The sequence below is a fragment of the Aedes aegypti genome, chromosome 3 (genome assembly GCF_002204515.2).
Source record: "Aedes aegypti strain LVP_AGWG chromosome 3, AaegL5.0 Primary Assembly, whole genome shotgun sequence".
NCBI classification, from domain to species: Eukaryota; Metazoa; Arthropoda; class Insecta; order Diptera; family Culicidae; genus Aedes; species Aedes aegypti.
Window position 1 is genome coordinate 315,115,510 of NC_035109.1, and position 27,952 is coordinate 315,143,461.

The window sequence follows — 27,952 nt, forward strand, 5'->3', positions numbered from 1 at the left end:
TCTCTTATAATTACCACAACTAATCAGTTACACAACAAATGTTTGTATACATTCATCTCAATCGGAATACCAACCTAGAAATACGTAGGTACTGAAGTCCCTGAGAAATAACCGTTGCAAAGAAATAAATACATGTGAGATTGTAGGCAGTCATCATCGGGTACAAACCGCGATCCTAGTGTCTTTATTCGCTCAGAAGTCAATCAACGATCGTCGGGCGCAGTCGTTACAAGAAGATCTCCTTCATTTCTAACCGGATTTTGAATTTTGTGAATAGTGAAACGGCGCAATAGTCGAACTGCGGAAATGGTGCGAAATGCTGTGCTGATCTGCATATTGCTGAGGATAGCGAACTTCGTGATTGCAGGTGAGTTTCATATCTGCAGTATCTATACACGTGAAGATACTTTTTTGTGGCTCAGGGAAATGTTACTTCCAGTTTTTGATAACGTTTCCATAAGTGTTTTTTGTGTACAAATTGCTATGTAAAATTTTAACTAGATCAGTGAAACTAACCTACGAACAGTGGCTGCACTCTACACAAATTTTTCCAAATTACAAATCTCACTCAATAGTTTCATCAATTATAATTTAAACAACATAACTTTTGAATGCATTTTGATAGAAATGATCGCTGAAGCAAATCATGACTCAGAACATGACAGAATCGGTAAAAATAAGCATATTTCGTTATGTTAACCAAAAGTGATTCGTATAAACATCAAGGGTTCTGATTTTTTGGCAGCTGATGACGACCAATAATGCGATCTTTAAAACAAGTATGATGATCTGATGGTCTGATATCTGTGTAACAAAAACAAACTATAATTTGGCGCAAATAAAGTACACCGAATACTGTGGAAAACTTTTGACACATTGAGGGCCAAATGATCATTTAAAAGCATTTCTTAGATATCTTACACAAGCTATGAAAAATTGTAATGCTTTTGAAGAGTACAGTCAACTCCCCCTTACTCTACTTGTAAAATTATTGATAAATTCACAAAACCAGAGCTGGTAGCGGGCGGACAGCAACATGATTGTGACTTGTGACTAAAATGATAAAAAGAGTGACTAAAAATGACTGCAAAACTTTGAACTTTGAATGTAATGAACTACAGTAATTTGGGATATTCTTAAAAGTTATCTGTCTGGTATAAGACTTGACTGCCATTTTTGGTCGGTGTTCTGACAGACTGGACAAGCCAAGCCTTCGAAAAATTAAAATATTTGCATTATTTGCTGTGATAATGATACTTATCTATTTGATGATACATCTGTATAGAAATAGTATCGGAAAAATGAATTGAAGGAGTCCTTCACGTATTTTTAGAGCGCCAAAATATCATCTAGTCCGGTCTGTATGAACACCAACTAATTGGGGAGCGGGCCATTTGGCATACGGTCATTTAGCATAAAGGACATTTGGCATAACGGACATTTGGCATAATTTCAATATATTTTCTGTACATACTTAAATTAAAGATTTTAGCATTCTATTACCGTTTTATTTTAGTAATCTGAATCTGTTTGTAATAATTTATTTATACTTTTCTTCGGCAAGTCGCCGTAGAAGCACAATAAATGCGGTATGAATCCATCAGAAGATTCCGGTTAAATTATGCCACCGAATTCAATCGTAAACTGTAAACTTTGTAGATGTATATTGTATTTTATACGACTTTTGTTGACTTCCAACCCGATGATCTCGCTTACGAATATGCGAAATACCGGTAAAGGAAAATAGGATGAATTTATTTCAGAAGCTTCCAAGTTGATCGAAAACAACTGAAAAACGATGTAGTTTTTCTTTATATATAAATACACGTTTTACCTTTGATTTGATGTGCTCCGGTAGCCATGATTTTTGTGAGTTGAGCATGTGGGGATTTTTTTTATTTCCGTACGGGTTTGGGCCGAAAGGTCTCAGATTTTCATGAAACTTTTTCCACAAGCAGGGCTCATCAATATATGAATAAAAAAAATTGAGAAAAATTCAGGGTCGCCTATTTTTCCGGAAAACTCAGTTGGAATTTTTTTGTTTTCCCCTGACACTACTTACTTTGAAAAATCATAACTCAAGAACGAAGCATCGTAGAAACAAAGTTTTTTTTTATGAAAATGAAAGCAAATTTTCTCAGGAATAAAAAAATATTAACTGGAAAAGGTTTTCCACAAAATTTTCCACCGTTGAGAAAATTCGTAAAGAAAAGCCGGAAAAACTATGGGGTCTATTTTGTAAATCGAGCAGATTCATGTGACTCGTCTGTAATCACGGTCGATCAAAGTGAGCATGCATAATTCAGATGTCACCCGTCGACTGCCATAGTAATCCAGTCACATAGAGTGACAACTGTCGATAAACTCGAGTGACAGGGCCGTGTCGAGTGAAAGTTCTAGTCGACAGTGTTTCCAGTCGAGTCATTTTGTTCGACTCGACTTATAAAATAGACCCCTATGCTTCAACTCGTGTAAAATTTTCAAAAAAATATTTTTGAGAAGATATTTTCATAAGCTTTAATCGCTGAAATTTTTGAAATGTAAATGTTTTTTACGTTTTTGAGTTATGGCCAATTTTGTAAAAAATGTGCAAATGTGCCATTTTGAGCCTTTTCTTTGAAAAATCATAACTCAAGAAAGAAGCGTCGCAGAAACAACGTTTTTTATGAAAATGAAAGCAAATTTTCTAAGGAATAGAAAAAAAATTTTAAATGGAAAAAGTTTTCCACAAAATTTTCCACCGTTGAGAAAATTCGTAAAGAAAAGCCGGGAAAACTATGTTCCAACTCGTGTAAGATTTTCAAAGAAATATTTTTTAGAACAGAATTTTATAAATTTCAATCACTGAAATTTTTAAGATGTACTACTTTTTAATTCTTGCGTTTAGTCATAGTTTTGTGAAAAATGCCCAGATTTCTCGTACAAGTCTTTTCGTTTGAAAATCATAACTGAAGATTAAAGCGTCACAGAAACATTTTTTTTTGTCAAATCGGAATCAAATTTTCTCAAAACTTCGAGATTTTTTGAAATGGAACAAGTTTCCCATGACATTTTTCACCATTAAGGAAAATAAACAATGATAACCCGATTAGCTTTTACAGCTTACAAACAAAGTATATTTGAAAAGAGCGATCAATAAGATCCAATCCTAAACATTTTTTAAATACGCTCATTTTTCGTTCCTAAAACACGATCAAATATTGCCAAGATGAGCTGTTTACAAATGTTTACATTTATAAGTTTATAAAGCTTATTTTCAAATTTATAAGTTTATAAACAAAACTACTTAAGAACGAAACAGCATAGAAACGAAGATTTCTTCAATCATAATGTAGGCATTTTTTTCAGCTACCTGTTAGGTAACTACAAAATTGACAGTTAAATCAATGGGTAGACAATATGGCAATTAGGTATTTACCAATTCTGGTTTAAAGCGTTGAAATGGCTTGAGAATCATAAGTTTACCAAAAAACTAACAAAGAGTTACTTTGATAATGGAGTGTAAATCGAACAAAATTGAATGAATTACGTAAAATAGGGCATTGTATACCTTTAGGCGTTTAACGTTATATGTAAATTGACTTAGATTACAAAAATAGTACCAGTTTGTGAAAATGCTTTTCATTGAGAGATTTGAGACCATATTCAAGTTCTATGATAATTCCCTCCCCTTGGTTATGCGACCTTGCCGCGATGGGAGGGCACAATCCATTAGCCCATATGATGGAAACCAAAGGCGTAACCTGTAGTGGTGGTATCACATTTTGGCATTTTTTGCTTAAAGCCGCGTCATAATTCATATGGCATAGACGCAATAATATTTCGGATGTGATCCAACGGACATTCTGCGTCATTGATAGAATTGATGCCCATTTCAAATAATTAATCTATTCGAAGTGGACATTAATACTATTGGTGACGTTCAGTTTGCCTTTTGCTAACCAGAATGATCCGTAGCCACTCTTACTATTAGCTAGCTAGATACATCGTTATCATATACGACGTAGGGAATACTTAGGAACTCTTAGGAAAATGACTAGTAGATTCACTGAGTAGAAATAAGTGGCGACAATCTTATTTTAATATGGTTTTTACATTGCCATAATAAGAAATGCCTCTTTTGTAACAGCGGTATAAATAATCTAATTCCAGCTTCATTTTCGCAAAATTTACAAGTAGAAAGTAGGCGTTGTGAAGCATTGCATTTGCCACCGAAAAGTGAATCTTGTAGGAGACTATAATAGAAGCCTAAGGTAACTTTACTCTTCAATATTCACTATAAAAATGACTATGGAAAGTAAGACGCTGAGATCGATCATAAGGGTACACTTGCTAGTTTCGAGAAATTGTTGAACACACAAGGAAAGCGACTTTTTTCTTTAAGGATATATGAACGTAATGACCAATAAATACTTTAAACAACAAAAAATGAAATTAACTAGAACTACTACTAAACAGCCTAATTTTGTTAAGACTTGACGACACTTGACATTTAAGACTCTAATCTTACGTAAAAGACAATAGTAATCAGAATAGCACTTGTATGACAAATTATTCAAAACCATTTCGACTAGACAGTATTAGTAATGCACTACTATTTCAAACAAATTCTAATGGAGCTGCTGATTTTCATAATGCTTCCTTTTCTCAGAAGCAAGGGAATATGGGTACTTTTCAAAAACTACCACGTCACAATACTAATAAAAAACAGTGTTCATGTGGGCGCCATTGCCTAGTCCGTCTGAGTATTGGTCCTGGTAGAGGGGAAACTTGGCAAAAGCCAGACCGAGGGTTCAGCCTTGACAAGTTAAGCTGTCAGGCAGCTCCAACTGAATACCATACAAAAAAAAAAAAAAAAATAATTAGGCTGTCAAAGATAAGTGAACAACTATTTAAAACTACATCAAATAATGAACAGATTGTTTGTAAGCGTTTCGAACGTGCTAAAATCGTATCCATTTTTAACCCATATCCGCCCAGCGTCCTAAAAATAGGACAGAAGCTCCGAACGCCCAGCGTCCTATAAATAGGACAGTACTTGTAGAGCAAATATCTTGAAAATAAAGAGGTTTAGGAGAAAACTGTCTTCTGCATAGTTGATCACAGGACTGCTGACTTTCACTTGGTATCTATTTTAATTCAGAATTAACTCACCAGGTGGCGCACAGACGCCAACAAATGTCGCATATATAAGCAACATATGAAACAACTTTCCAGCGTACAAATATTTGCTTCGTTTATATCTCAGTCCAGCGATGAGATACAAAATTGGTGTCTTCGACAAAGTTGAACAACTAAATATCACCAAGTCGCATAGAACCTTATAAATTCAGAAAACACTCCCAAGATGGCGCTAGTGAGCCAAAACTTTATTTGCTTATATCTTAGTCCAGCTATGAGATACAAAAATGGTGTCTTCGACAAAGTTGAACAACTAAATAATACCTATTCGCATAGAACCTTATAAATTCGGAAAACACTCTCAAGATGGCGCTAGTGAGCCAAAACTTTATTTGCTTATATCTTAGTCCAGTTATAAGATACAAAATTGGTGTCTTGGATAAAGTTGATCAACTAAATTAGATCTATTCACCTAAAACCTTATTTGTTCGGAAAACACTCAAAAGATGGCGCTAATGGTCGAACATTTTGATTGTTTATATCTCAGTTCAGTGATGATATACAACGTTGGTGTCTTCGACAAATGTGTTTAACTGAATGAGATCTAGTCACCCGAAAACTTATTAGTTGGGAAAACTCTCACTATATGGCGCTAGTGAGCAGAGATTTTATTTGCTTGTATCTCAGTCCAGTTATTAGATACAAAATTGATGTCTTCGACAAAGTTGATCAACTAAGTGAGACATATTCGCCTAAAACGTTTTTAGTTCGGAATACACTCAAAAGATGGCGCTAGCGATCGAACATTTTGATTGTTTATATCTTAGTTCAGTGATGAGATACAACATTGGTGTCTTCGACAAATGTGTTCAACTGAATGAGATCTATTCGCCCGAAAACTTATTAGTTTGGAAAACATTCACTAGATTGCGCTAGTCGGCAAATATTGTATTTGCTTGCATCTCAGTTCTGTTATGAGATACAAATTTGTTGTCTTCGACAATGTTGAACAACTAAATGATACTTAGTCACATAAAACCTTCTAACACTCACAAAATGGCGCTAGTGGGCAAAGATTTTATTTGGTAATATCTCAGTCAAGTGATTAGATACAAAGTTTATGTCATGGACAATGTTGAACAACTAAATGAATCCTATTCGCCTAAAACCATATTAGTTCGGAAAACACTCAAAAGGTGGCGCTAGTGGTCAAATATTTTATTTTTTTTATATCAGATGGGACTGAAAAAATCGAACTCTCGAATTTGGTATCTTCGCCAAAAGTGTTCAGCGGAATGGGATCTATTCGCCCAGAAACATAGTAGTTTGGAAAATTCTCCCAAGATGGTGCTAGTAGACAAACACATTATTTGATTCTAGAGATTGGATACAAAGTTAGTGTTTTTGGCACAGTTGGAGAACTGAATGAGACCTATTTGCCTGGAAAGTTATTACTTTGGAAATCACCTAAATGTCACTATTGGGCACACATTTTTTTCGCTTATATATCAGTCCACTGATTAAATCCAAAGTAAGCTATTCGCCTAAAACCTTCTTAGTTCGGAATTCATTCTCATGAAATTTGGTATCTTCGAAAACGATGATCAACTAAAGGTGATATTTTCGCAAAAAAAAAAAACATATTAGCTGGGAATTACTTTTATGTGCGAAACATCAAGGAAACAACCTATAAGAAATTGGTCTGCCTAGATCAAAACAATGGATACTTACTATCAATTCGAGCAACAATCGCTTATTTCGGATGCAATGCTCCTTACATTTTTAGATGAACCTAAAAGGATCTAAATGGTGTCACATTTAGATCCTTTGATCTTTTGAAGGGAGTGAAGAACGAAAAAACCGACAAATTGACTTATCCATCCATGAGCTGAACTCCAATGGTGAAGGGCGGCTGTCAAATGAGAGTAAAATTGAATAGCCGCCAACCTAAGTCCAGAACCAGTTTTATGACTTAAAAGTGGAAAAGTAAAAATTATTATTCGCAAAATTACAGGTAATAAATGCGATTGAAAGATATTGTTTGCAAGCAGTTATTTACTATGCGCTACTGCAGTGCGTTGTTGCCAATTTAATCAGAAAATTCTACTTAATTCCCAAAATGAATGTTTTCGAGAAAATTGATTACGCCTTCGCCATTGTTTGGTCGTTGTTTTGTATGGCTGTTTACCTTTTAGAACCAGCGACGCGTTGAGGTAGCAGTAAAGAGCCTTCCTTGCTGAACTCACTCGGGTCAAGAATTGCGACATTTGAGCGGACGCGCTTCCGTATGCTTCCCAGGTATTCTGGCCAGCTCTAGTGTCAAAAGCTTGGACCGCGTGGATTCGATTCTATCGATGAATAAGACTATATGCATCAGTGATGCAATAACTTAAACGTTGTAACGTTGTAATGTTGGCTTCAAATATTCACATCTGTAAAGCATGTAATAGTTGGCGTCCAATATTTGACTGTCATTGGACTGAAGGACTAACTTTTGATCAGCACTAACGAAATTATGATATTGCCAAATATAAATTTCGATCACTGTCAGATCAGAGTCACATTGTATTCTAATAACTTGAACCAGAAAAAATATTTGATAGTTATGTTTCCATTATCAGCTGGCAAGTTTTATATAATCTTTTAAAGACTATTCTGAAACATCTGTAGGTTTTTTTTCTAAATCAAAATATTTGATGTAAGATTTTATTTTGTTTTTGGTATAAATGGCTTAAGTGTGCATTATTGTACATGTACAGTACATGTATGGAAATGTATGTATGTCTGTATCTTACTTATGTGGTAGAGCAGAAAATTGAATTGAAGTCACTAAATGATTTAGTTCTGGCATGCACCTTTCGCCTCTGAAATTTTTATTCTGTATGTTGCAATTTTTTTATCAGGGTTTTGCCATATTCATCCTCCTCAATTTTCCTCTGTATCACACTTTTTGTATGGATTCCAATTTTTATATGAGTAGTCACGTTTCATTGTAACCCCCTTCTTCCTCTTTTGTACATGACGTAATTTATGAATTATCCCTCACCAGCAGTTTTTTTTTCCAACTTGTTTACATTGTAATGGGTCGAACTGCATGAAAATATATTTGATTAATCTCGAAAATAAACTTATAGAACAGCTAGATATGGACGACAAACTTTCAATATTTTTTTTGGATCCCCACCATAGACTTGAATTTTTTTGGTGAAATAAGGTTTAATTTATGGGAATACGACTATGAGTAACAAAAACGGAGCTGAATTCCAATTGTGAGATACCTTGGGCGTTAACGGGTTAATATTCGTATATAAAGCGTCATATGTTCTCGATTCAAATGAAAATAGCTCTTACATAAAGTGTCATACACTCAACATAATCCAAACATCATTGTTACGTGAAAAATCACGTAAATTAATCCGAATTCATTTTACCACGATGTTACCTGACTAAGGTAATGATTAGACTGGCCCACCTTAGTATGGGAGAAAAATAAAGTTGTATAGTTCCACGGGGCACCCGCCAGGATTATTCTTTAGAATTAGAGGAAGACTTCCTGAAAGTTTCAGCTCATTTGGTCGTTCCATGAGCTGGCGCAATTGAATTGAAGTTAATATGGGATTTTCAGCTCCATCATATAGGAAACAGCACATCATCTCCTGTTTGAGTCAGGAAAATTGTTGATCGCGTTTACTTGAACCCAGAATGTCAAAAACACTACTTAATACTATAGCAAACAATATTGCAGAAGGTTGTATGATGATTAAAATTGATTAAGTTGGTGTTTTAACTATCTGAAGTAGATTTGCAATATTACTTAGTATTCCTTCAACTTAGCTGGGTGGTAGCCACTGAGCGCATCATAGCCACCTATGACGCTGGGCGAGCTGCGGCACAAGGTGCATGCACATGTGTGATTGTACGGGAGTGCTGATCTAAGCCTAACTTTCAGCAACTGAAAGCTTAATGAAAATGAGCTTAAATCCAGATACAACCTTCGGCAACTATGTTCATTAGCGTATCAACTAGTGAATTTGTCATTCTGGGCTCAATTGAACGCGATTAACTAGTGTACGAGACGAAACAGTTACATAGGGTCAATTTTCAATATATTTGAGACGAATATTCCATACAAACTTTGAATTGAATGCGCCAGCTGGGGGAGCAACCAAATGAGTTGAAATTTTGAGAGAGCTTTTTTCTTACCCTAAGGCACATATCTAGGGGGTGCCCCGTTGAATTTTACAACTTTTTTGTTTAAGGGCCAGTCTAGTAATGATGATCACCTGACCACCCGGTAATTCTCACTGTGGAAGCCTATCACAGTTTCTCCAGGAGCTAAATCTTATTTAGATCTGACTTTACCATATTTCATATTGATCAAGGTAATGTTTTACGTAAAGTTAAGCAGCAAGAGCGACTCGCAAACATCTGGAACGAATCAGCTTTGGATAAATCTGGTACCGGACAATTTTTTTAGGGAACGGGCGTATGTTAGTATTTTTTTTAATTCAGATGGAGCGGATGAAGTTCAATAGTTCATGCGTTCATTCTGGGCTACCTATGATCCACGTAAGTGCTACGTGAAAAGTGCCATGGAAAAAAACTACGTATGTTTTCACGTAGCAATGACGTGTGGATTATTTTGAGTGTAATACTATTCTTCGCTTTTCCATTTGTTTTGCTTATCCGGTTAACATAAATTATTTAGTTTTGTATGTGGTGGGTAACGTACTATCAAAGTAACCCGCATTATCAAAGATACCCCTTTTTACGGTACTCGCTATTGAAGTCCTGGACGAGTTTCTAACAAACTCTTTGAACTTTTGTTGTTATTTCTAACCGTTTCTGGCTTATTCTCCGGTGAAGTTTTGATGATGTTCTTTCAGGAGGCAGATTTACAGTGAGAGGCAAAATAAAGTGCCCACCTTACCAGTTTTCGAATTTCTCTCATTGATTTGGTTCAAATTAAAGTTAACACACCTAAATCTTTTGTGATATTTTATTTTTGATGTTCTTTTAAAGTTGCACTTACGAAATTTTGATAAAAAAAAGAATTTTACTTAAAGAAAAAGAAAATCAATTTGTATTGAAAAAAAAGTAGTGACAAAAATAAGTGCCCACTTCCTTCTTGGCCCCAGAAAAGATGATTTAAGAAAAATAAAAAGCAATTTAATAGTTAATGTGTCCTCCTTTGGCCTTAAGGACTTGCTGGAGGCTCTTCGGCATGCTTTTCACCAGGTTTTGTAGGTGTTGTGGATCTAGTTCTTCCCAGGCGCGCTCCAAGGCTTTAAAATAATTATTTTTGTTGGTAACACCAGTTTTTTCAACCCTGGCATCGAGAATCGCCCACAAATTCTCGATGGGGTTGAGGTCTGGGCTTTGTGGAGGCCATTCCAGCGGTTTAATCCGACAAGACCGGAAAAAAGACTTGGTCTTCTTTCCAGTATGCTTCGGGTCGTTGTTCTAGAGAAATATGAATTTCTCTTCAAGGCCCGTCTGGATCAGCGAAACCTCCAGATTTTCCAGCAAGATGTTAATGTAGGAATCTGCCATCATTATTCCGTCGATTTTCACGAGGTTTTCTACTCCACTCCATGAAAAACACCCCCAGACCATCACATTTCCTCCTCCATGCTTCACCGTTCCTTGGATGTGGTGCTCTGCATCACACACGAGCCCGCCGCTCTCGGTTAGACAGCTCGAGCTTCAGGAGCGCCACATCCAAGGAACGGTGACGCATGGAAGTGTGATGTGATGAAATGTGATGGTCTGGGGGTGTTTTTCATGGAGTGGAGTAGGAAGCGTCGTGAAAATCGACGGAATAATGACGGCAGATTCCTACATTAACATCTTGCTGGAAAATCTGGAGGTTTCGCTGATCCAGACGGGCCTTGAAGAGAAATTCATATTTCTCTAGAACAACGACCCGAAGCATACTGGAAAGAAGACCAAGTCTTTCTTCCGGTCTTGTCGGATTAAACCGAGAGAATGGCCTCCACAAAGCCCAGACCTCAACCCCATCGAGAATTTGTGGGCGATTCTCGATGCTAGGGTTGAAAAAACTGGTGTTACCAACAAAAATAATTATTTTGAAGCCTTGGAGCGCGCCTGGGAAGAACTAGATCCACAACACCTACAAAACCTGGTGAAAAGCATGCCGAAGAGCCTCCAGCAAGTCCTTAAGGCCAAAGGAGGACACATTAACTATTAAATTGCTTTTTATTTTTCTTAAATCATCTTTTCTGGGGCCAAGAAGGAAGTGGGCACTTATTTTTGTCACTACTTTTTTTTCAATACAAATTGATTTTCTTTTTCTTTAAGTAAAATTCTTTTTTTAATCAAAATTTCGTAAGTGCAACTTTAAAAGAACATCAAAAATAAAATATCACAAAAGATTTAGGTGTGTTAACTTTAATTTGAACCAAATCAATGAGAGAAATTCGAAAACTGGTAAGGTGGGCACTTTATTTTGCCTCTCACTGTAGGATTCCTTCTATAGCCGTAGATCACTGCAGAAAGTTCACTAATAATTTATTCAGCACGTCTGTTAGATATTCATGCTGATTTGTGTCAAATTATATCGGACAAAAATTTCTTCCCGAAGTCGCTTTCTAAGTTTAGACAGAATCTTCTCCAAAACTTTTCCCAGAAAATTTTTACATTTTCCTTTGGAAATGTCTAGGGAATATTCACCTGAATTCTTCCAGAAAACTAGCCGGGAGTCTATTTTACTTGAGTCAAGAATCTTGACACTTTGATTTCAAAATCACACTATTGTTGCCTTTATAATGGTAAATAACTATTCCTTTTTGATTATGTTTGAAGAACTATCCCTGCCTTAATCCTCTAATACCCAACCCCGCCTTTAGACGGGGTACACTTTGGAATTTTGTGTATTTTTTCGTAGCTCGTAAATCAAAATGATTTTATTTTTGGTTTATACCTTGACTCATAACACGCATATAAGAAAAGTTTTTTATGACTTTTGAAACTTTTTTGTATTTTTAGAAATTGTTTGAAAAATTGCATTCTTATATAACCTACAAATGCCTGGGCTTCATTTAACGTGTAATATAAAAAATCATTTTTCATTTCATTTTCATTTTGCAGCGTTTGGTGGGGCAATGAGAGCGCAAGTCAGTCCAAAGCCGGGGTAAGGGATAGGTAATGGCCGTAATAGTCTATGCGGACCACTTGAACACCATCGGAAAGGATAAGAAGGGTTGGGGTAGGGTATAGGGAATGGAGAAGACTTGACACAATAATGCTATTAATGCTGCAAAATGTAAATGTGCTGAAAGCAATTTAATTTGAGTTTTGAAGTTTGATTTGACTTATTAAAATTCCAAATAGATCGGCCATTGTACAAGTAAGAAAGAATATGCTGATCGCTTTCTAGAAATTTTATAAACAACAAAATAATAACAATATGAGAGTGATGCTAAGGGCTGCTGATGGCACAATGCGACGCTTTAGGAGATTTTGATACTGAATGAACATTACTATACAGAGCGCAATTTAATCGATGGTGATAACTTTACAAACTTTATCTGTTTTTACACTGATTGACGATGCTGATTTATATAAAAATACAGTCGCCTCTCCACATCTCGATATCGAAGGGACCATCGAGATAGGGAGAGATCGAGACAAAGAACACATTTTTGATGAATACTAGATTGAAAAACACTCCGTTGCCAAGAAAGTAATAAACAAACAAACTTCATTTCGCGCTCCTAATTTGTTTTGAATCCCAAAACATTGGTCTAGTAACCTTCGATATTGGTCATATCGACATACGGAGAGAAAATTGAGAACGAAAAATGAACAGAAACACATCGAGATATGGAGATATCGAGATAGGGAGGATATCGAGATATGGAGAGTGAAAATGTATGCAGACTGAAGGGACTTATGAAATCATCGACATAGGGAGAGATATCGAGATGTAGAACATCGAGATGTGGAGAGTCGACTGTATTTAAAAAATATTTGATATTAGTTCATTTGTTTGTGTGATCTAGGTGTTAATAATGGAAAAATTTTACATACCCTTGATGAAATACTTCCCTGACCAGAAATATTATATTTTGAGCGCCCTTTTCGAAGCTATTCTATCCAGGTATCCATGTACTGCTTTCAATCCTGAAATTATTCTTATTGTGCATGCTCATGCATTATATTAGTGATGCTCATAATCATGCAACAGATAAGAAGGAGAGAAAAAGAGAATATAGGAACAGTGATTAGTAATGAGTTAATTATGTAGTTTTGTTAGAATTATAAACAATTAAACAGCAGTAATGAAAATAAAAAATAACTTATAAAATTACTTTGCAGCATAGCTGAGCCTTTCGGAACGTAAGACCGATGTATAAAAATAATTTGTTTCGAAATTGTCCGCGTGGTCTTCTAGTGCCCCTATTAGATCAGAATCAGTCATAGACATACATATCGAATGCTCGCCATGACCCTATGACCAACATTTTTATATGTATAGACTTAGCTGATGTGGCTTTTCTAATAGGTAGTTCTTTCACTCATTGATTGTCTTCAAAACCTTGTCAAGTATAGAAAATTGATTTTATTTCATTTATTACTACATTAAAGCTACATTGTACTTATTAAGTATTAGGTATTATTTTATGTTTTTATCACTATAGATATTATCAAGGCCAGAATTCCCAGTGAGTGAAGAATTTTATAGTACTAGAACACCATAGAAGATCGCTTAACATTACCTAATCATGGAACGGCTTTTTGCTCTATTATTTTAGGTAGATGCTGTTGATCTCCCTTTGCTCCTATCCGCAACCCGGTGCACGCGCCCTGTTGGTTTTCGAAAACCTCGTAGAAGATTACAAACCGTCAATGGCATTCCCAATTACTACCCCACATTGCACATTCAAGGGTCTGATTGTGCTCCTAACCCACCCTCAGTCTGTAATCTTCTCGCCAGTTTGAAATTATATTTTCCCGAAGTGAAAGTAATTTTGATGAGTGATAGCGTAGCAGCCCAACTGCATAGTACAGTAGTTTAACCAGAATCTTTAGGTCAGAAGATAAAATCTAAATTTTGTAATAAAAAGGTTGCCATTGCTTTGAAATTTACCCAACATCTAATCAAAACTACTAACAACAGCGATCAATTATCAAAATTCATCGCTCCCTGGAAAATATAATCCCAAGCCCAGGGATTTAACGTGTAATATAAAAAATCGTACCTTTTATATTTTTCTACGATTAACCTATCACAAACGAAGAGCCTGGTGGTATTAAAATCATTTCAAACCTGTTTTTTCCGTTAGTTACACGGAAAAAAAATACGCTCCGAAAAAAAATTAAAAATTTAATATTTTTAAAAATACCGTAACAATTTAAATTTTTATTATTGCCAAAAATCAACAACTAGAAAAGGCTTCAAGAAAAAATGAAAAAAGCTAGGGATGTTCAAAAATAAAATTTATAAATATCAAAAACCAAAATTTAAAAATTTGCGAATAAAAATAAATAAATGCTCAAAACGTGTTTAGAACGATTTTAGATAACGAAAAATAATACTAAAATCGAAAATAAAAATTTGGGTATTAGAGGGTTAAATTTCATTATCATTAGATCACGAAAAAAGTGACTTAAGTAACCATTTTCCTGACAAAAGTGACTTTAGTGACCAGGTCGAAAATAGTGACCAAGTCACTAAAAAGTGACTTACTACCAGCCCTGTATATTCCAGTTCCTTAGTGTTGCCGTCTTCGCTGCGGGGTAGTGCAAGCTTCCTATAGATTTCGAAGTTGAACAATGAATTGTCTTCCATGATCTAAAAACTTAAGGAACGGAAACTTTCCTTTCCATGCTGTATCCGTTCTATTAGGTACTAACCAATCTTCGAGAAGATTTGGGGAATCCTTCACTGGAACGCTAGGGAAAAAACCGCAACGTCGAAAGACATCATTACCTGGTGGTTTTTGAACTGTATACCAGGCTGAAACGCGAAGCGAACTGGGTTGGATTGAAGGTAAATACGTCGAAGAGGAAATATCTGCTGGCTGGAGGAACCGAGCGCGATAGAGCGCGCATAGGCAGACGCGTGATTATCGACGGAGATGAGTTCGAGGTGGTTGATGAATTTGTCTACCTCGGATCATTGGTTACGTCGGATAACAACTGCAGCAGAGGAATTCGAAGACGTATCATTTCCGGAAGTCGTGCTTACTACGGACTCCACAAGACCTTGCGGTCCGGTAAACTTCACTTCCGTACTAAGTGTACCATGTACAAGACGCTGATAATGCTCAAAGAGGACCTGCATGCGCTAGGAGTTTTTGAACGACGTGTGCATATGACGATCTTTGGCGGAGTATGTCAGAACGGTGTATGGAGGAGACAAACAAACCACGAGCTTGCGCAACTCTACGGTGAACTCAGTATCCAGAAAGTCGCTAAAGCTGGAAGGGTACGATGGGCGGGACACGTTGTAAGAATGCCGGATAACAATCCCGCAAAAATGATGTTCACCTTGAATCCGGTCGGTACATGAAGAGGAGCGCAACGAGCTAGGTGGTTTGTCCAAGTGGAGCAGGATCTTTAAAGTATGGGGCGATCGAGAAACTGGAAGCGAGTAGCCATGGACCGAGTTTGTTGGCGTAACATTGTGGCGCAGGTCATGTCTTGAAGGACGTAGCGCCATCAAAAGTAAGTAAGTAAATACTAAATTCGACTGATAACTACCGGAGAAATAAAAACTAGGCTTTACAAATAAACGACAAGTTGGAGCACGAGAACTCTAATGTACAAAGTGTTATCCCACATCATCTTTCGTCAGTATTATTGGCAAGTAAATTCATAGGATGTTATCAGGTCGAAGTGTATTCAAGTTAACGAACCAGATCGTTACAGTCAGATACATCCGTTAAAAACATGGGGAATATCAGGTCCCCAGCTTGACGGGTTCACCGATTTAGGAATGGCATGCGCCAATTTCATATAAGGTCTTTTTAGTCTTAATAGGTATAAAGCATTGCCATGTTGCAGGTTTTTGGGTCCGATTACCGGTCGGTCCTGGATCTTTCAGTAAAGGACATTTCATTGATTTCCTCAGGCATAAAGTATCATCGTGTCTGTCACATGAAATACGGTAGGTGACGCAACTCGAAGGTATCTGGGAGATTCTACCCCATTACCCCGAATGCCATTAACCCGAACGCCATTACCCCGAATTCCAAAACCCCGAATGATCCATCACCCCGAATGACATTACCCCGAATTCCAATATCATGGGGAAATGTCATCAATATCATCATGTGAAGATAATTGTAAATTCGGGGAAAAAGCATTCGGGGTAATGGTACATTGGGGGTAATGGAATTCGGGGTGGTGGCATTCTGGGAAATGGCATTCGGGGTAATGGGGTAGAATCATCTGGGATGTTGCCTTAAAAGCGGCAATCAACGTGGATCCGGACATGTTCAGAACCGCGATGTAACGCTGCATAGTTTAGGGAATCTTCCCAGATGTATGGGTGCGACTAGAATTTGTGCTATTATTAAAGGCGGGGAAACCTCAAGGTGACTGCTAGCTACGACGGGCAAGTTTGGAGAGGTTAATCCTTTACAGGATAGATCCATATACGAAAGGTGCGTCTAACAAGCAGTCTGATTTCAAGGAAGGGTAATCTACGCTGAATGCAAACCAGTCGGTCGCCCACATGCGACGAATCAGTTTCACCATATCAATAGATCCAGTCAATTTGTTTTCTTCGATAGTGTTACATACGATAGGCAAAGATACAGTGGAAATGGACTTACATTGGATTTGACTAATTTGTCCAAGTCCGCCGGATACGGTAAGACGTTTATGAATATTTCTGCAATGATGTAGTAATTTTCAAAATTATGCATGATTCATTCTTCTATCTCGAACAATAGGAAGCAGAATGTCTCGTTTTCAAAGTTCAATTCGTAATGTTATCCCTCAATTCATTTCCATTCCAGACCGTTCCAGCATCATATTCCTCGAGGATGACGACGATGATTCGAATTCATTCGCCGCCCGGTTCAACCTGGACATGGACGACATGGAGTACGACCAGGACAATGGCAATGATTCGTTGATTCCGAAACTGGTTCTAGACCGCGACGAAGAGCAAAACTACATTGCCCTCCCGGACAAGGAGGGACAATTTCAAGTCGTGCCCCGATTGGCAGTGATTGAGAGCCGCAAGAACAGCACCCGATTTGAAGCGGCCGATTTTGTCAAGTTCCATTTCTATGCCAGATCGAACAACTACCAACCCGTTGAACTGCGGTACGATCAGATACGGTTCCTTCCGGATCACCATGGGTTCAACGTGAAACTGCCGACGAAGATTTTGGTGCACGGTTGGCTCGGCGGGTCCGATTCGGATGTGATTGAACCACTGGCTATGGACTTTCTTGAACAGGGTAACTTCAACGTCATTGCCGTAGATTGGGAGAAGGGAGCGCGGACGCTGTTGTATCCTGTAGCTAGATATAGGGTCGAGAAAGTGGCCGAGTTGGTCGCCGCCGTCATAAACCAGCTACTCGAGTTTGGCCAAACTCCGGATCAGATTGGAATCATTGGCCACAGTTTGGGAGCGCACATTGCTGGATTGGCTGGGAAAAAGGCAAATAAGAAGGTTGGTTTTATAGTGGGGCTTGATCCGGCTGCTCCCTTGTTCCGATTGAAGAAGCCGAATGAACGCCTGTCGAACAGTGATGCCCAATATGTGGAAGTTATCCATACGAATGGGAAGGCGTTAGGGATGTTTGGAAACATTGGAAAGGCCGACTTCTATCCGAATGGAGGATCGAGTCAGCCTGGCTGCGGATGGAATCTTAGCTGTAGCCATCAGCGAGCAGTTGATTATTTCAAGGAGTCACTCAAGAGCAAGAATTATTTCGCCAACCGATGTACTGATGTTACAGATCTAAATCCTAAGTGTGCTTTGGGCAGGGCAACTATGGGAGGTCTGGAAGCACTTAAGACCCGTGGCAAACCGGGTGGCGTATATTATGCCTCAACCGCGCCAGATAAGCCGTTCTTGCGAAGTCTCGATGTATGAAAAGTGTTACGTTAAGCAATAATGTTAAGATGGAATTAAAGTATTCAGTGAACCTTAGTTATTATTTCCTTTTTATTGCAATTCCAAGATTGGTGGGGACTGAGTGTCTTCTAAATATGAAACTTAAGAGACCATAAAGAAACCAAAAGCACAAAAATAACTCAAACAGAAAGGACATAAAAACATTTATCAGAAACTAATTCAGGAATTTGCCAAAAGCTTTATTCGGATGTTACTCTGAAGATATCTTCACGAACAGTAGAAGCATTAACCTAAGAATGCTAATGTCGCTACTGTTCGTGTTACCAACATCTAGTTTGCCACGCGCTGACAGCCTGAGTACCGGGCCTCAAAGTGTCAAATCAATTTAAAGACCAAAACAAATCATTGGCATTAAAAAAACAACGAAAACTCATAGGGTCAGTGTTCCCTTAGTGGACAGTCCCCTATAGTCGCACTAGTGGCTTTTTACGGCCGTTTTGCTATGAATCTTTTCAAAATATTTTTTGACATGAAGATCAGGAGCTATTTATCTGAATACCACTGATACACAGCTTGATTTTGTTCAAAAAATGATCGAAATAATTAGTATTGCTTAAAATTTGAGCTCCCTTGCGCCTACAGTCAACCTATTGTTCCTATAGTAGCACTACTGAGAGAAACTATTTTTTATTATACGAAATAATTAATGAATTAAGTACTTTTTTTACATCAAACGAAAGCTTTTGATCCACACTTTTAAGGAAAAATATAAAAGCTTTGTAAAAATACTGTTTTGATTAGTATTTTGCCAACGCCGTGATGCTAGTGCTACTATAGGAACAGAAATTAGAAATAGCTACTATAGGCACATGTATTCCTATAGTGGCACAAGCGATAATAAATGCAAACATATGAATTTTCGCAGTTTTCATATTTTTCTTACAAAACCAAGATAAAAAGCTTTCAGATGATGTAAAAAAATGACGCTAGCGTTATTTTTCGATTTTGTACGAATATTTGTTCTTAGCTATGCGGCTATTGGTACATCGACCCTAACTGAAGGTAAAAATAATTAAAATCAGTTTTGTGGTAACAGCGCCACTAGCGTTCTACTACTAATATTTCTATTTCACGAACAGACTTATTGACTTTAAAAACGATAAATCAAATTTCAATGAAGTTTTATCACGTACGGACGATTTAGAGCATTCGGAGGGTTAATACGGAGGTCAATTAAAGTAAAAATATATTCGAAAACTAAGATTTAAGAAAACCACGTTTGGAAATTAGAATTGACAACTGACGTAACTTTTAGCTTGTAGGTCTTGAGGTTTTTCAGTGAGGTGAATATCGTTATGATATGATGTCAAATTTAATACCGTCAAACGGGGTGACTTGCAACACTTTTCAACTTCAATCAACCAAAACCATGATCTAAACGTAATCTAAAAATCTAAATTCCTTGTATAACTTTGAATGGCCGGCTCGCCTACAGAATGAGATGATAGAAAATTGAATCGAATTATTTTGTCATATCAAAATTCATCAAAAAGGTGAAATTTTTTAAATGTCCCTGTGCGGGGTGACTTGCAACACTCACTGCTAATTTAGTTTTTTCCAACAAAATGTTGATATTTTTCATTAGTCCCACTTGTTAACTATTGTTATTCATGTATTTAAAGCATTCGAAGTAGTACAAGGACATTTAGAATACATTTTTGTAAGAAAAAAATTGAGCTATTTTTGTATGGAAAAAAGAGGCGTTAAATCATCAAGGTCCAATATATTAACTGAACAATATTTTTAACGAGTGTTTGTAGTTGATTGATGAATTATTACTCTTTTGATTTTAAAGTAGACCTAACACAAAAGTTTTTAACTTTTATAAAACTCTAAATTGCTTAGAAAAAAGTGTTGCAAGTCACCCCGCATAGGTACATGTGTATAAAAATTATTTTTATTAAAAAGTTGTTGCTACAATTTCGTACAATAAAGTTCGTCATATTATCACTTATTAGTTATAGAAACAACATGTAAAATATTACTTTTGTACATTAAATCTATCTCATGTTTTCAGGTCACGATTTCGAACCTCCATCAAGTATCAGTTTTCTAGACATTTAAAAGAATTATGTTTATTGTATGAATATATTTATAATAACAGTTTAAATCGTGGCTCCTACTTGAATTGTGAGTCACACGTATTGAAGCACCGTTTTAAAACGAATTTTCTATTGAAAATTGTGTTTTATAGTGAAATTTAGTTTTAAATTACAATGTGTTGCAAGTCACCCCGCCGTTGCAAGTCACCCCGTTTGACGGTACTTTTAGATTTCATTTTGAATGGGTTACAATCAGGTCCGTCACACTCGGGCTCAGATTGGGTACCACTTCTAGTACTGCATTTGGTCCCTCGGTAGTGCAAAAGGTACCCAAGTTTGACAGATCGCAGTACACTTTGAACGGCATTCTAGATTACCTTATGAGCCATAAAATTTTGAGCAACTGCAAGGGACATGGAGGTCTTTAATTTGTTTTTGTTACAATCTTTAATGGATATATTTTCGGAGAAACAATGAAAATTTTCAAAAATATTTGTTCTGCTCACGTCTTTTTGCATGATGTTCATTTTACCATTAACAGCTGTTCATTTTACCCACATAGTGCTGGTAAAATGAACATTTGCATCGTTTTTGCTAGCGATAAAAATATGTGAAAATTAAGCTATTTCAGTCTAAATTTGTGTTGCTGCTATAGATAACATCCCTATTTTTGATGTTGTGCGATAGAGCTAAACAAATTGCTTGTTTTTTTCTATCAGAAACAAGATGATATTCTTAAGGTGTTCATTCTACCACCCCTTCCCCTACTTTTAAGAGGTAAGTATTCAGTATTGGTAGATATAGATATGTAACTTTTTCGCAAAACTTCACATCAATTTGTCCATTTAATCCAATTGCAAATTGTCTTTGTTTTGTAGGATAATCCGAAAATTGGAACAGAATTCTTGTATGTAGGTCGAAAATTGATGCTTTTCCCATACAGCCAGTGCTGGGAATGGTAATAATAGTAGGCATGAATTTCGAAAAACTCACGTGGCACTCACTACAGTAGTTTAAAAAAGGGAATTTCATCAAGTATCCTATTTTGGGTGCGTGAGTTTTCTAAATCAGTACACGGAAAAAAATTCTGTGGTAAAAATTACTATTTTAGCTAACTACGGCCATTCTTGAAACTACCATGAAATTTCAGACCAATTTACTATGTTTACGGTACATCCCACCACATTACTGGTACATTTGACAGAAATAATTTACAACAATCTGATTTCGACAACAGACATGGTAAAATCAAGCGTATTTCTGGTCTGCTGAATATTGCCGGTGCGAGCGCTTAAGTTAACCCCCTAAAATGGTAGTTTTTACCGCACAATTTTTTTGCGTGTAGTGTCATCACCGGCTGTAAATGCGGGAAACGCAGCGGGAAATAGAACATTTTCTAAAGTAAATTTGGGTTGTCCTTAGCAACGGATGTTTTCTCTACTTTCAAGGCTTTTTGCCTACAGCAGCCATAGGCGTGAGTTTCACTGGCTTCGCTGACTGTAATTTGCTTTGCTTTGCTACTGTAGTGTGAATCTCAGAACTTTTCCCAGCTCTGCATACAGCTATGCTCTACGGTAGACTGAATTAATGGCTAATGATTGTTGTACTACCCCCAAGCTTCACGATCAGTTTAGCCCAATATATCACACTCACCATGTCTCTATCTGCCGGCTTTAAATATAGTCGAAATAACCCCAAAAACATTACTCAAGAGATACCACAATTAATTTTTCTTAGGAATTTCCCCAAGGATTCTTTTACAAATTTCTCAAGAAAATCCTAGAACTATCAGAAGTTTCTCAAGTGGTTTTCTGTCTAGGATTTCGTAACTGATTTCGTAGGATTTCCTCCATGGTATCACATGTTATCCACTGATTTTCAACGAACGTTAGTTAAATCGAATTGATGCAATTAGCTCAATAATGATTGGAATAAATCAGTGAATCAACCCAACACGCAGCAACAAAAACATTGTCATCTCCTCCTCATATTGCAACAATTTTATTTCTCAACATCAGTTGATTTATGAATTTTATTTCTTAACATCGGTTGATTACGTAGATTGCTGTCGATGCCACTTCAGCCCAAAATCGCTTGTCCAATAGTTTGAAGCTCATCATTCTCTTCAAAATTAAATTTATAAAAAAATGTAGAGCAACAAATTTGTCTAAAATGAAAACTATTCTCAGTTATAAGTAGTATTCTCCAAATGTTTCCTCTTCTTACTAAAAAAAAATCATCTTTGTTTGACCATAACTTCATAAATACCCATCCAATTTCAGCTCTTTTTGCATGTTTTTGAAGCAAATTCAGTTGATTGCAAACTGTGTATACAACACATTTATTCAAAAATTGTTTTGACTTAGTAACTTAGTAAACTTTCGAAAAATAAGCCCTATTGTCCAACTTATCGTCGAACAACAAACATCTTGCTCACTCCTGAATCGTCTGGTTCATGTGCTCAGCCTACCAGTTTTGCTCCGAATTGTGAGGCACTGTTGTCTCGTGACGGATTCTTTAGAAACTCCTAGAAATGCTTACCGATATATTCCCAGCCATTATGCAGGCACTTCAACTTCTTTCCGGTCTGGGTTTCGGAATGCACCTTAAACTTCAAAAAACGCTTCAAACACATATTGCTTCGATTTCAGGAAATAGATGAACGTATCATCGATCAAAGTAAAATACTTGTTCCCACCGATTGATGGTTTTTCCATCGCACACAATGGACTACTTTGAGAATGTCATTTGCTTTTTTGGCACCGCACTTAAACGGCAATCTCCGATGCTTCGCTTCGATACAGGGGACACAAGGCAACATCGTTCCGTTTGAAACTTCCATGACAATGGCCATGTCAGGTAGCCGCCTAACGGTGTCCACGTTTAAATGTCCCAATCGCCGATGCCAGATTTCCAAATGGGAAGCTGGACGTGTCACGCACGCGCTCGATAGATCAACCTAGTTCAGCCGGTAAAGGCAGTCCTTTTCACGACCAATGGCAATGACTTTTCCCTTTGACGCTTGTTTCATCACGCATGTTAGACACATCTAGGCTACTGCACTCATCATCCACATCAGCGTCAATCTCAACGTTTCCGGTCACAACCGATGTCTAGTATCTATCCTGCCGCAAAGATGATTTGCGACACTACTGAGCACCAACTAGCATACTCTTATCCTTGTACATATGATCTCCAGCTCAAGAATTCAGTACCCATTCTTCTAGTGATCCGTTCTGCTTCTACATGCCAGTAGTGCCTTCTTCCGAGAACTCTTCTTGTTCTTGTTCGTCGATTTCTGTGGACATTCCGAAGCGTAGCGTCCAAGTTTCTCGCACTTGAAACGCCTCATGGCCGATTTATCCTACTTGCTCGCTTTTCCCGGACGTGTTCCTAGCGCACCGCTTTATCCGCCAGGCCTGGTGCTGAACTCGGTCGTCACATCCCGAAGAAGTTTTGATTCACCCAATCTGCCGTCCACTTGATACCTGATGCGTTCATTCTCATGATCATCGGTTCGTATCTCTTCGGCAACCCCACTATGAGGATCAACGACATCCACTCGTCGTTAAGCGGGAATCTAAGCTCCTGCAGCTTCTGGCTTGTAGTCAAAATTTCGTCCACGTACTTTTTGACGGATGAACAGTCTTCTAGTTCCAGTCTCATTAGCTTCCGCAACAGACTAATCGTGCGATACTTTCCGCTGTCCTGGAAGGCCGTTCGAAGACTGTGCCAAGCTTCTTCGGCCGTTCGTGCGTTCTCACTAAGCTATACCTAATTGTACCTCTCGATACTGAGGTAAATCGTCGCCAAAGCACGGTCCGGCAAGTCCTCGCTGATCTGCTCATCGTTCGGTGACTTTACGGCACGCCAAGTTCCCTCCTTGGTCATCACTATCGGCATTCTGAACGCCCATGCTGCGTAATCCTCTCGACCTTTCTGTTTCTTCAGGATTGATGGGAAGCACAACTGAACGAAATCTGCAAATCACACGCTCTTACTTCTTGGTTTAACCCGGGGGCTTCTTCCCTTTGACCAGGTGCGTCCCACTCGGGTTCAGACTAGGGACCACTTCTAGTGCTGCATTTGGTACCCAAGCTTGACAGATCGCAGTACACTTTTCACGGCATTCTAGATTTTGCTCTATTACCTTATGTGTCATACAATTGTGGACAACTGCAAGGGACATTGAGGTCTTCATTTTGTCTTTGCTATGACCGCTGGAACCGACGACTTGAGCTGGATCGCTTGTTCGTTCTCCATTGCCATCCGAAACACCATCTTCTATTGGTGATCTTCCGTTCTTCTCATGGACATGCTTTAGAATTGCTTTAGAATTCACTTTTCGGCTGATTGTTTGGCCGGTTGCTAGCTTACCAGTTGCACACAACTATACTGGGCCAATAGAGAGTAGGGACGTTCCGATATTGCGAAGTATCGATATTTGATTCGATACGTTTATCGAATCGAAGTATCGATACCACCGATATATTGAATCAAAGTATCGATATATCGCAATATCATTTGATACATTTGGAGGGTGCAAAATTCTTGTATCGCTTAGTTACGTAACGATAAGTTTCCTACGGTTCGCAAACAATTCCATGAATATAATTTACATTTTGATAGATTTGGACATTAATAAAGTTTTTTATATGAATCATATAACAATTGGTATGTGAACTGCTTTCAATTATTTAAAACTCAATTGTATTACGCGAAAACCCTACAATTGTTCTTTAAATATTGGTTTACGATATATCGGAAAGAAATATCGATACCACCGATATATTGAATAGGAAATATCGATACCAGAATATCGAATATCGAAAGCAAAGTATCGATATTCCAATATATCGGAAGTATCGGAACGTCTCTAATAGAGAGTAAAAGCGTCTGATCAGATAAACAGTCTAGCAACGAAAGATTTATTGGCTCAATAATAAATGCAACGCTTACTACGCTAACAGTTATTCTGGAGGTTCCACCTGATAATAGTTCCGGAAGCTCTGCAGAAATAATCGAAGGAACTTCCCAAAGAAGCTCTCAACAAATTTAGCCAGGAGTTTTCCAAGGAGTTGTCCAGGATAATTTTAAATTATTTTATTATTTAAGAGAAATTAAAAAAAAATCTGGAGATATTTCTGAAACAAATTCTGTAGCAACCATGGCATTTCTGTATTTTTTTTTGGCATTGATCTTCAACTAATCTCCCTTATTACTGAGGAAGTCTTGGAGGCATTCATAGATTAAATGTTAGGGTATTTATTAAAATAGTAATCAATCTAATCCCTGCCTAATTGAATTTCTAGAAAAAACATCAAAGAGAAACCTTGAAGAAATTTGTGTAGGAATAATCGGAATTATTGCAGTAGTATTTGCTGATGTTAAACCCTACCTAAATGGTGGTTTTATTGAAAAAAAATAAACGCGTTCTAAAGAACTAATTCGTGGATAAGATGTTAAAGACAATTCTAGAACAAGTTCTGGTGGAAGTTAATGAAGAATCTGTAGTCGAATTTATTGAGGAATTCTCGGAAGTTTTTTTTTTTTCTTATTAATTGAATGTTTGAAGGAATGCTTAATCATTAATTTAATGATTGAAGGAATCTTTGAAGAATTCTTGTAGGGTTTACTAGATAAATCCCTGAACAAATTCCTACAAAAACTTTGAAGTAATCCTTTGAAAAATTTCTTGAAAGAACTGCAGTATTAACAGGCCCGTACTCGGGGAGGAGGTGCCAAGAGGGATTTGGAGTTTCCCTCGAGAAAGGGACCCTCCCCGAGAAGTAAAAAAAAGTTAATTACTTGTTTACATTAATGATTTTTGATTTAAAATACAAATCCGATAAGATTTCTAGCAGAGACATTATGACATGAGACTATGTTTTTTAAAGTTAGTAGTAACTTCCATCGATATGAATTTGAATTTTTCAGTTTCAATGAAAATCCTTCTATTGGTTAATACAAACACAGCAAATTATCACAGCTTTCTGGAAACATGCTGTCAAAATTACTTTATGTCCTGGAATGATCTTGAAAAGACGAAGATAATCGGTAATTCATACATTTGCTTGATTTTAGTATCAGGATACTTCTCTTTCTTATGTTCATTGAAATTGATCACTAGAAGCATTACTGAAAGTTTTTCTCGTGGAATCTGAAAAGAAATTCCTCGAGAATATTCACGTAAGGAGTCTTTGATGGTTTCTCTGATTTTTTTCCGCAGGATTTACTGCAATGAGAACGAGATAAAATAGTGTTCTAGAGACCTGCTCTTGAGAGTCTATAGAAAGAGGCCTGCTACCAGCCTTATAATCCGAAAGCCCTAATTCTGATAAATGACACGGTGTTTTAACATGATTTCCCACTTTCAGATGAAACCCGTATCACATTTGTCGAGGATGACGAAGACGAAGCCTCCAACGGGACTCAACCCTTGGATCAGGACGACATGGAGTACGAACAGGATAACGAAGGAGATACGTTGATTCCCCAGCTGAGGATGTCCCATGAGTTGCAGGAGAATTACATCACCCTACCGGACAAGGACGGAGATTTCCAAATTGTCCCGCGGTTTTCCGTTCGCGAGGGTCGTCGGAACAGTAGCCATTTTGACGCGGCCAAGTACGTCCGGTTTCGTTTCTATACCAGCTCAAGTCGTAATCAGTCGGCAGAGTTGGGCTTCGATCAGATCCATACGTTGCCGTACGACTACGGATTCAACGTGTTGCTCCCGACGATGGTCCTGATTCATGGTTGGCTAGGGAGTTCAGAATCGGAAGTGATTGAACCGCTGGCGCAGGAGTTGCTGGAGCACACCAATATGAATGTCCTGGCCGTGGATTGGGAGAAGGGAGCCAGCACGTTGCTCTATCCCGTTGCAAGGTACCGGGTACCCAAGGTTGGGAAACTGGTAGCGGCCGTGATCGACAGATTCTTGGACTTTGGTCAAACGCCGGAGCAGATCGGAATCATTGGACACAGCCTCGGGGCACATATTGCCGGCATAGCGGGAAAGAATACCCGGCGGAAGATTGCGTGCATCGTTGGGCTTGATCCAGCATCGCCACTGTTCCGTTTGAAAAAGCCGTCGAAACGCCTATCAGACACAGATGCCCAATACGTGGAGGTAATTCATACGAACGGAAAAGCGCTGGGGATTTTTGCGAGAATCGGAGTGACCGATTTCTATCCGAACGGTGGAGCGAAACAACCGGGCTGCGGATGGAATATTAGCTGTAGTCACCAGAGAGCGGTGGACTATTTTAAGGAATCGTTGAAGACTCGCAACTATTTCGCCAATCGATGTAACGATGAGAAGGGACTGGATTCAAATTGCTCGTTGGGCGTGGCTTCTTTAGGGGGATTTAGAGCACTTGGCAGTAGGGGTAAGCCACGAGGAGTTTATTACGCGCAAACTGCTAAAAGTAAACCGTTTTTGAGGAGTTGAGGACAAGCCAGGAGATTCCAGCGACTCTATTAGGTTTATTTAGGATTGATGGGGATTTTAATGGAGATTTTAAAGACAAGCTATAAGTAAAAGTAATTTAGATAGTGGCATAATGCCAGACACAAGTTTATAAAAATTGACGTTCAATCATTTAGACAGGGATAAATTCCATAATGAATAAACTGAAAACTGAGGTTTTTTTCCATAAGCAAA

General features: G+C 37.7%; 1 protein-coding gene across 2 annotated transcripts; it reads left to right on the forward strand.

The window, feature by feature from the left end:
- Positions 1–99: 99 nt before the first annotated feature.
- On the forward strand, positions 100–27,952 carry LOC5567363 (lipase member H-A). Of its 2 annotated transcripts, none has more exons than XM_021851203.1 (2): positions 100–367; positions 26,664–27,952. In XM_021851203.1, exons 1-2 carry the CDS (start codon positions 307–309, stop codon positions 27,737–27,739), a joined length of 1,137 nt encoding a protein of 378 aa, XP_021706895.1. In that variant the 5' UTR covers positions 100–306; the 3' UTR covers positions 27,740–27,952. The 2 variants fall into 2 exon arrangements, with proteins under 2 accessions (XP_021706895.1, XP_021706894.1); XM_021851202.1 differs by lacking the exon at positions 26,664–27,952 and adding an exon at positions 17,112–18,259 and having other exon boundaries at positions 140–367.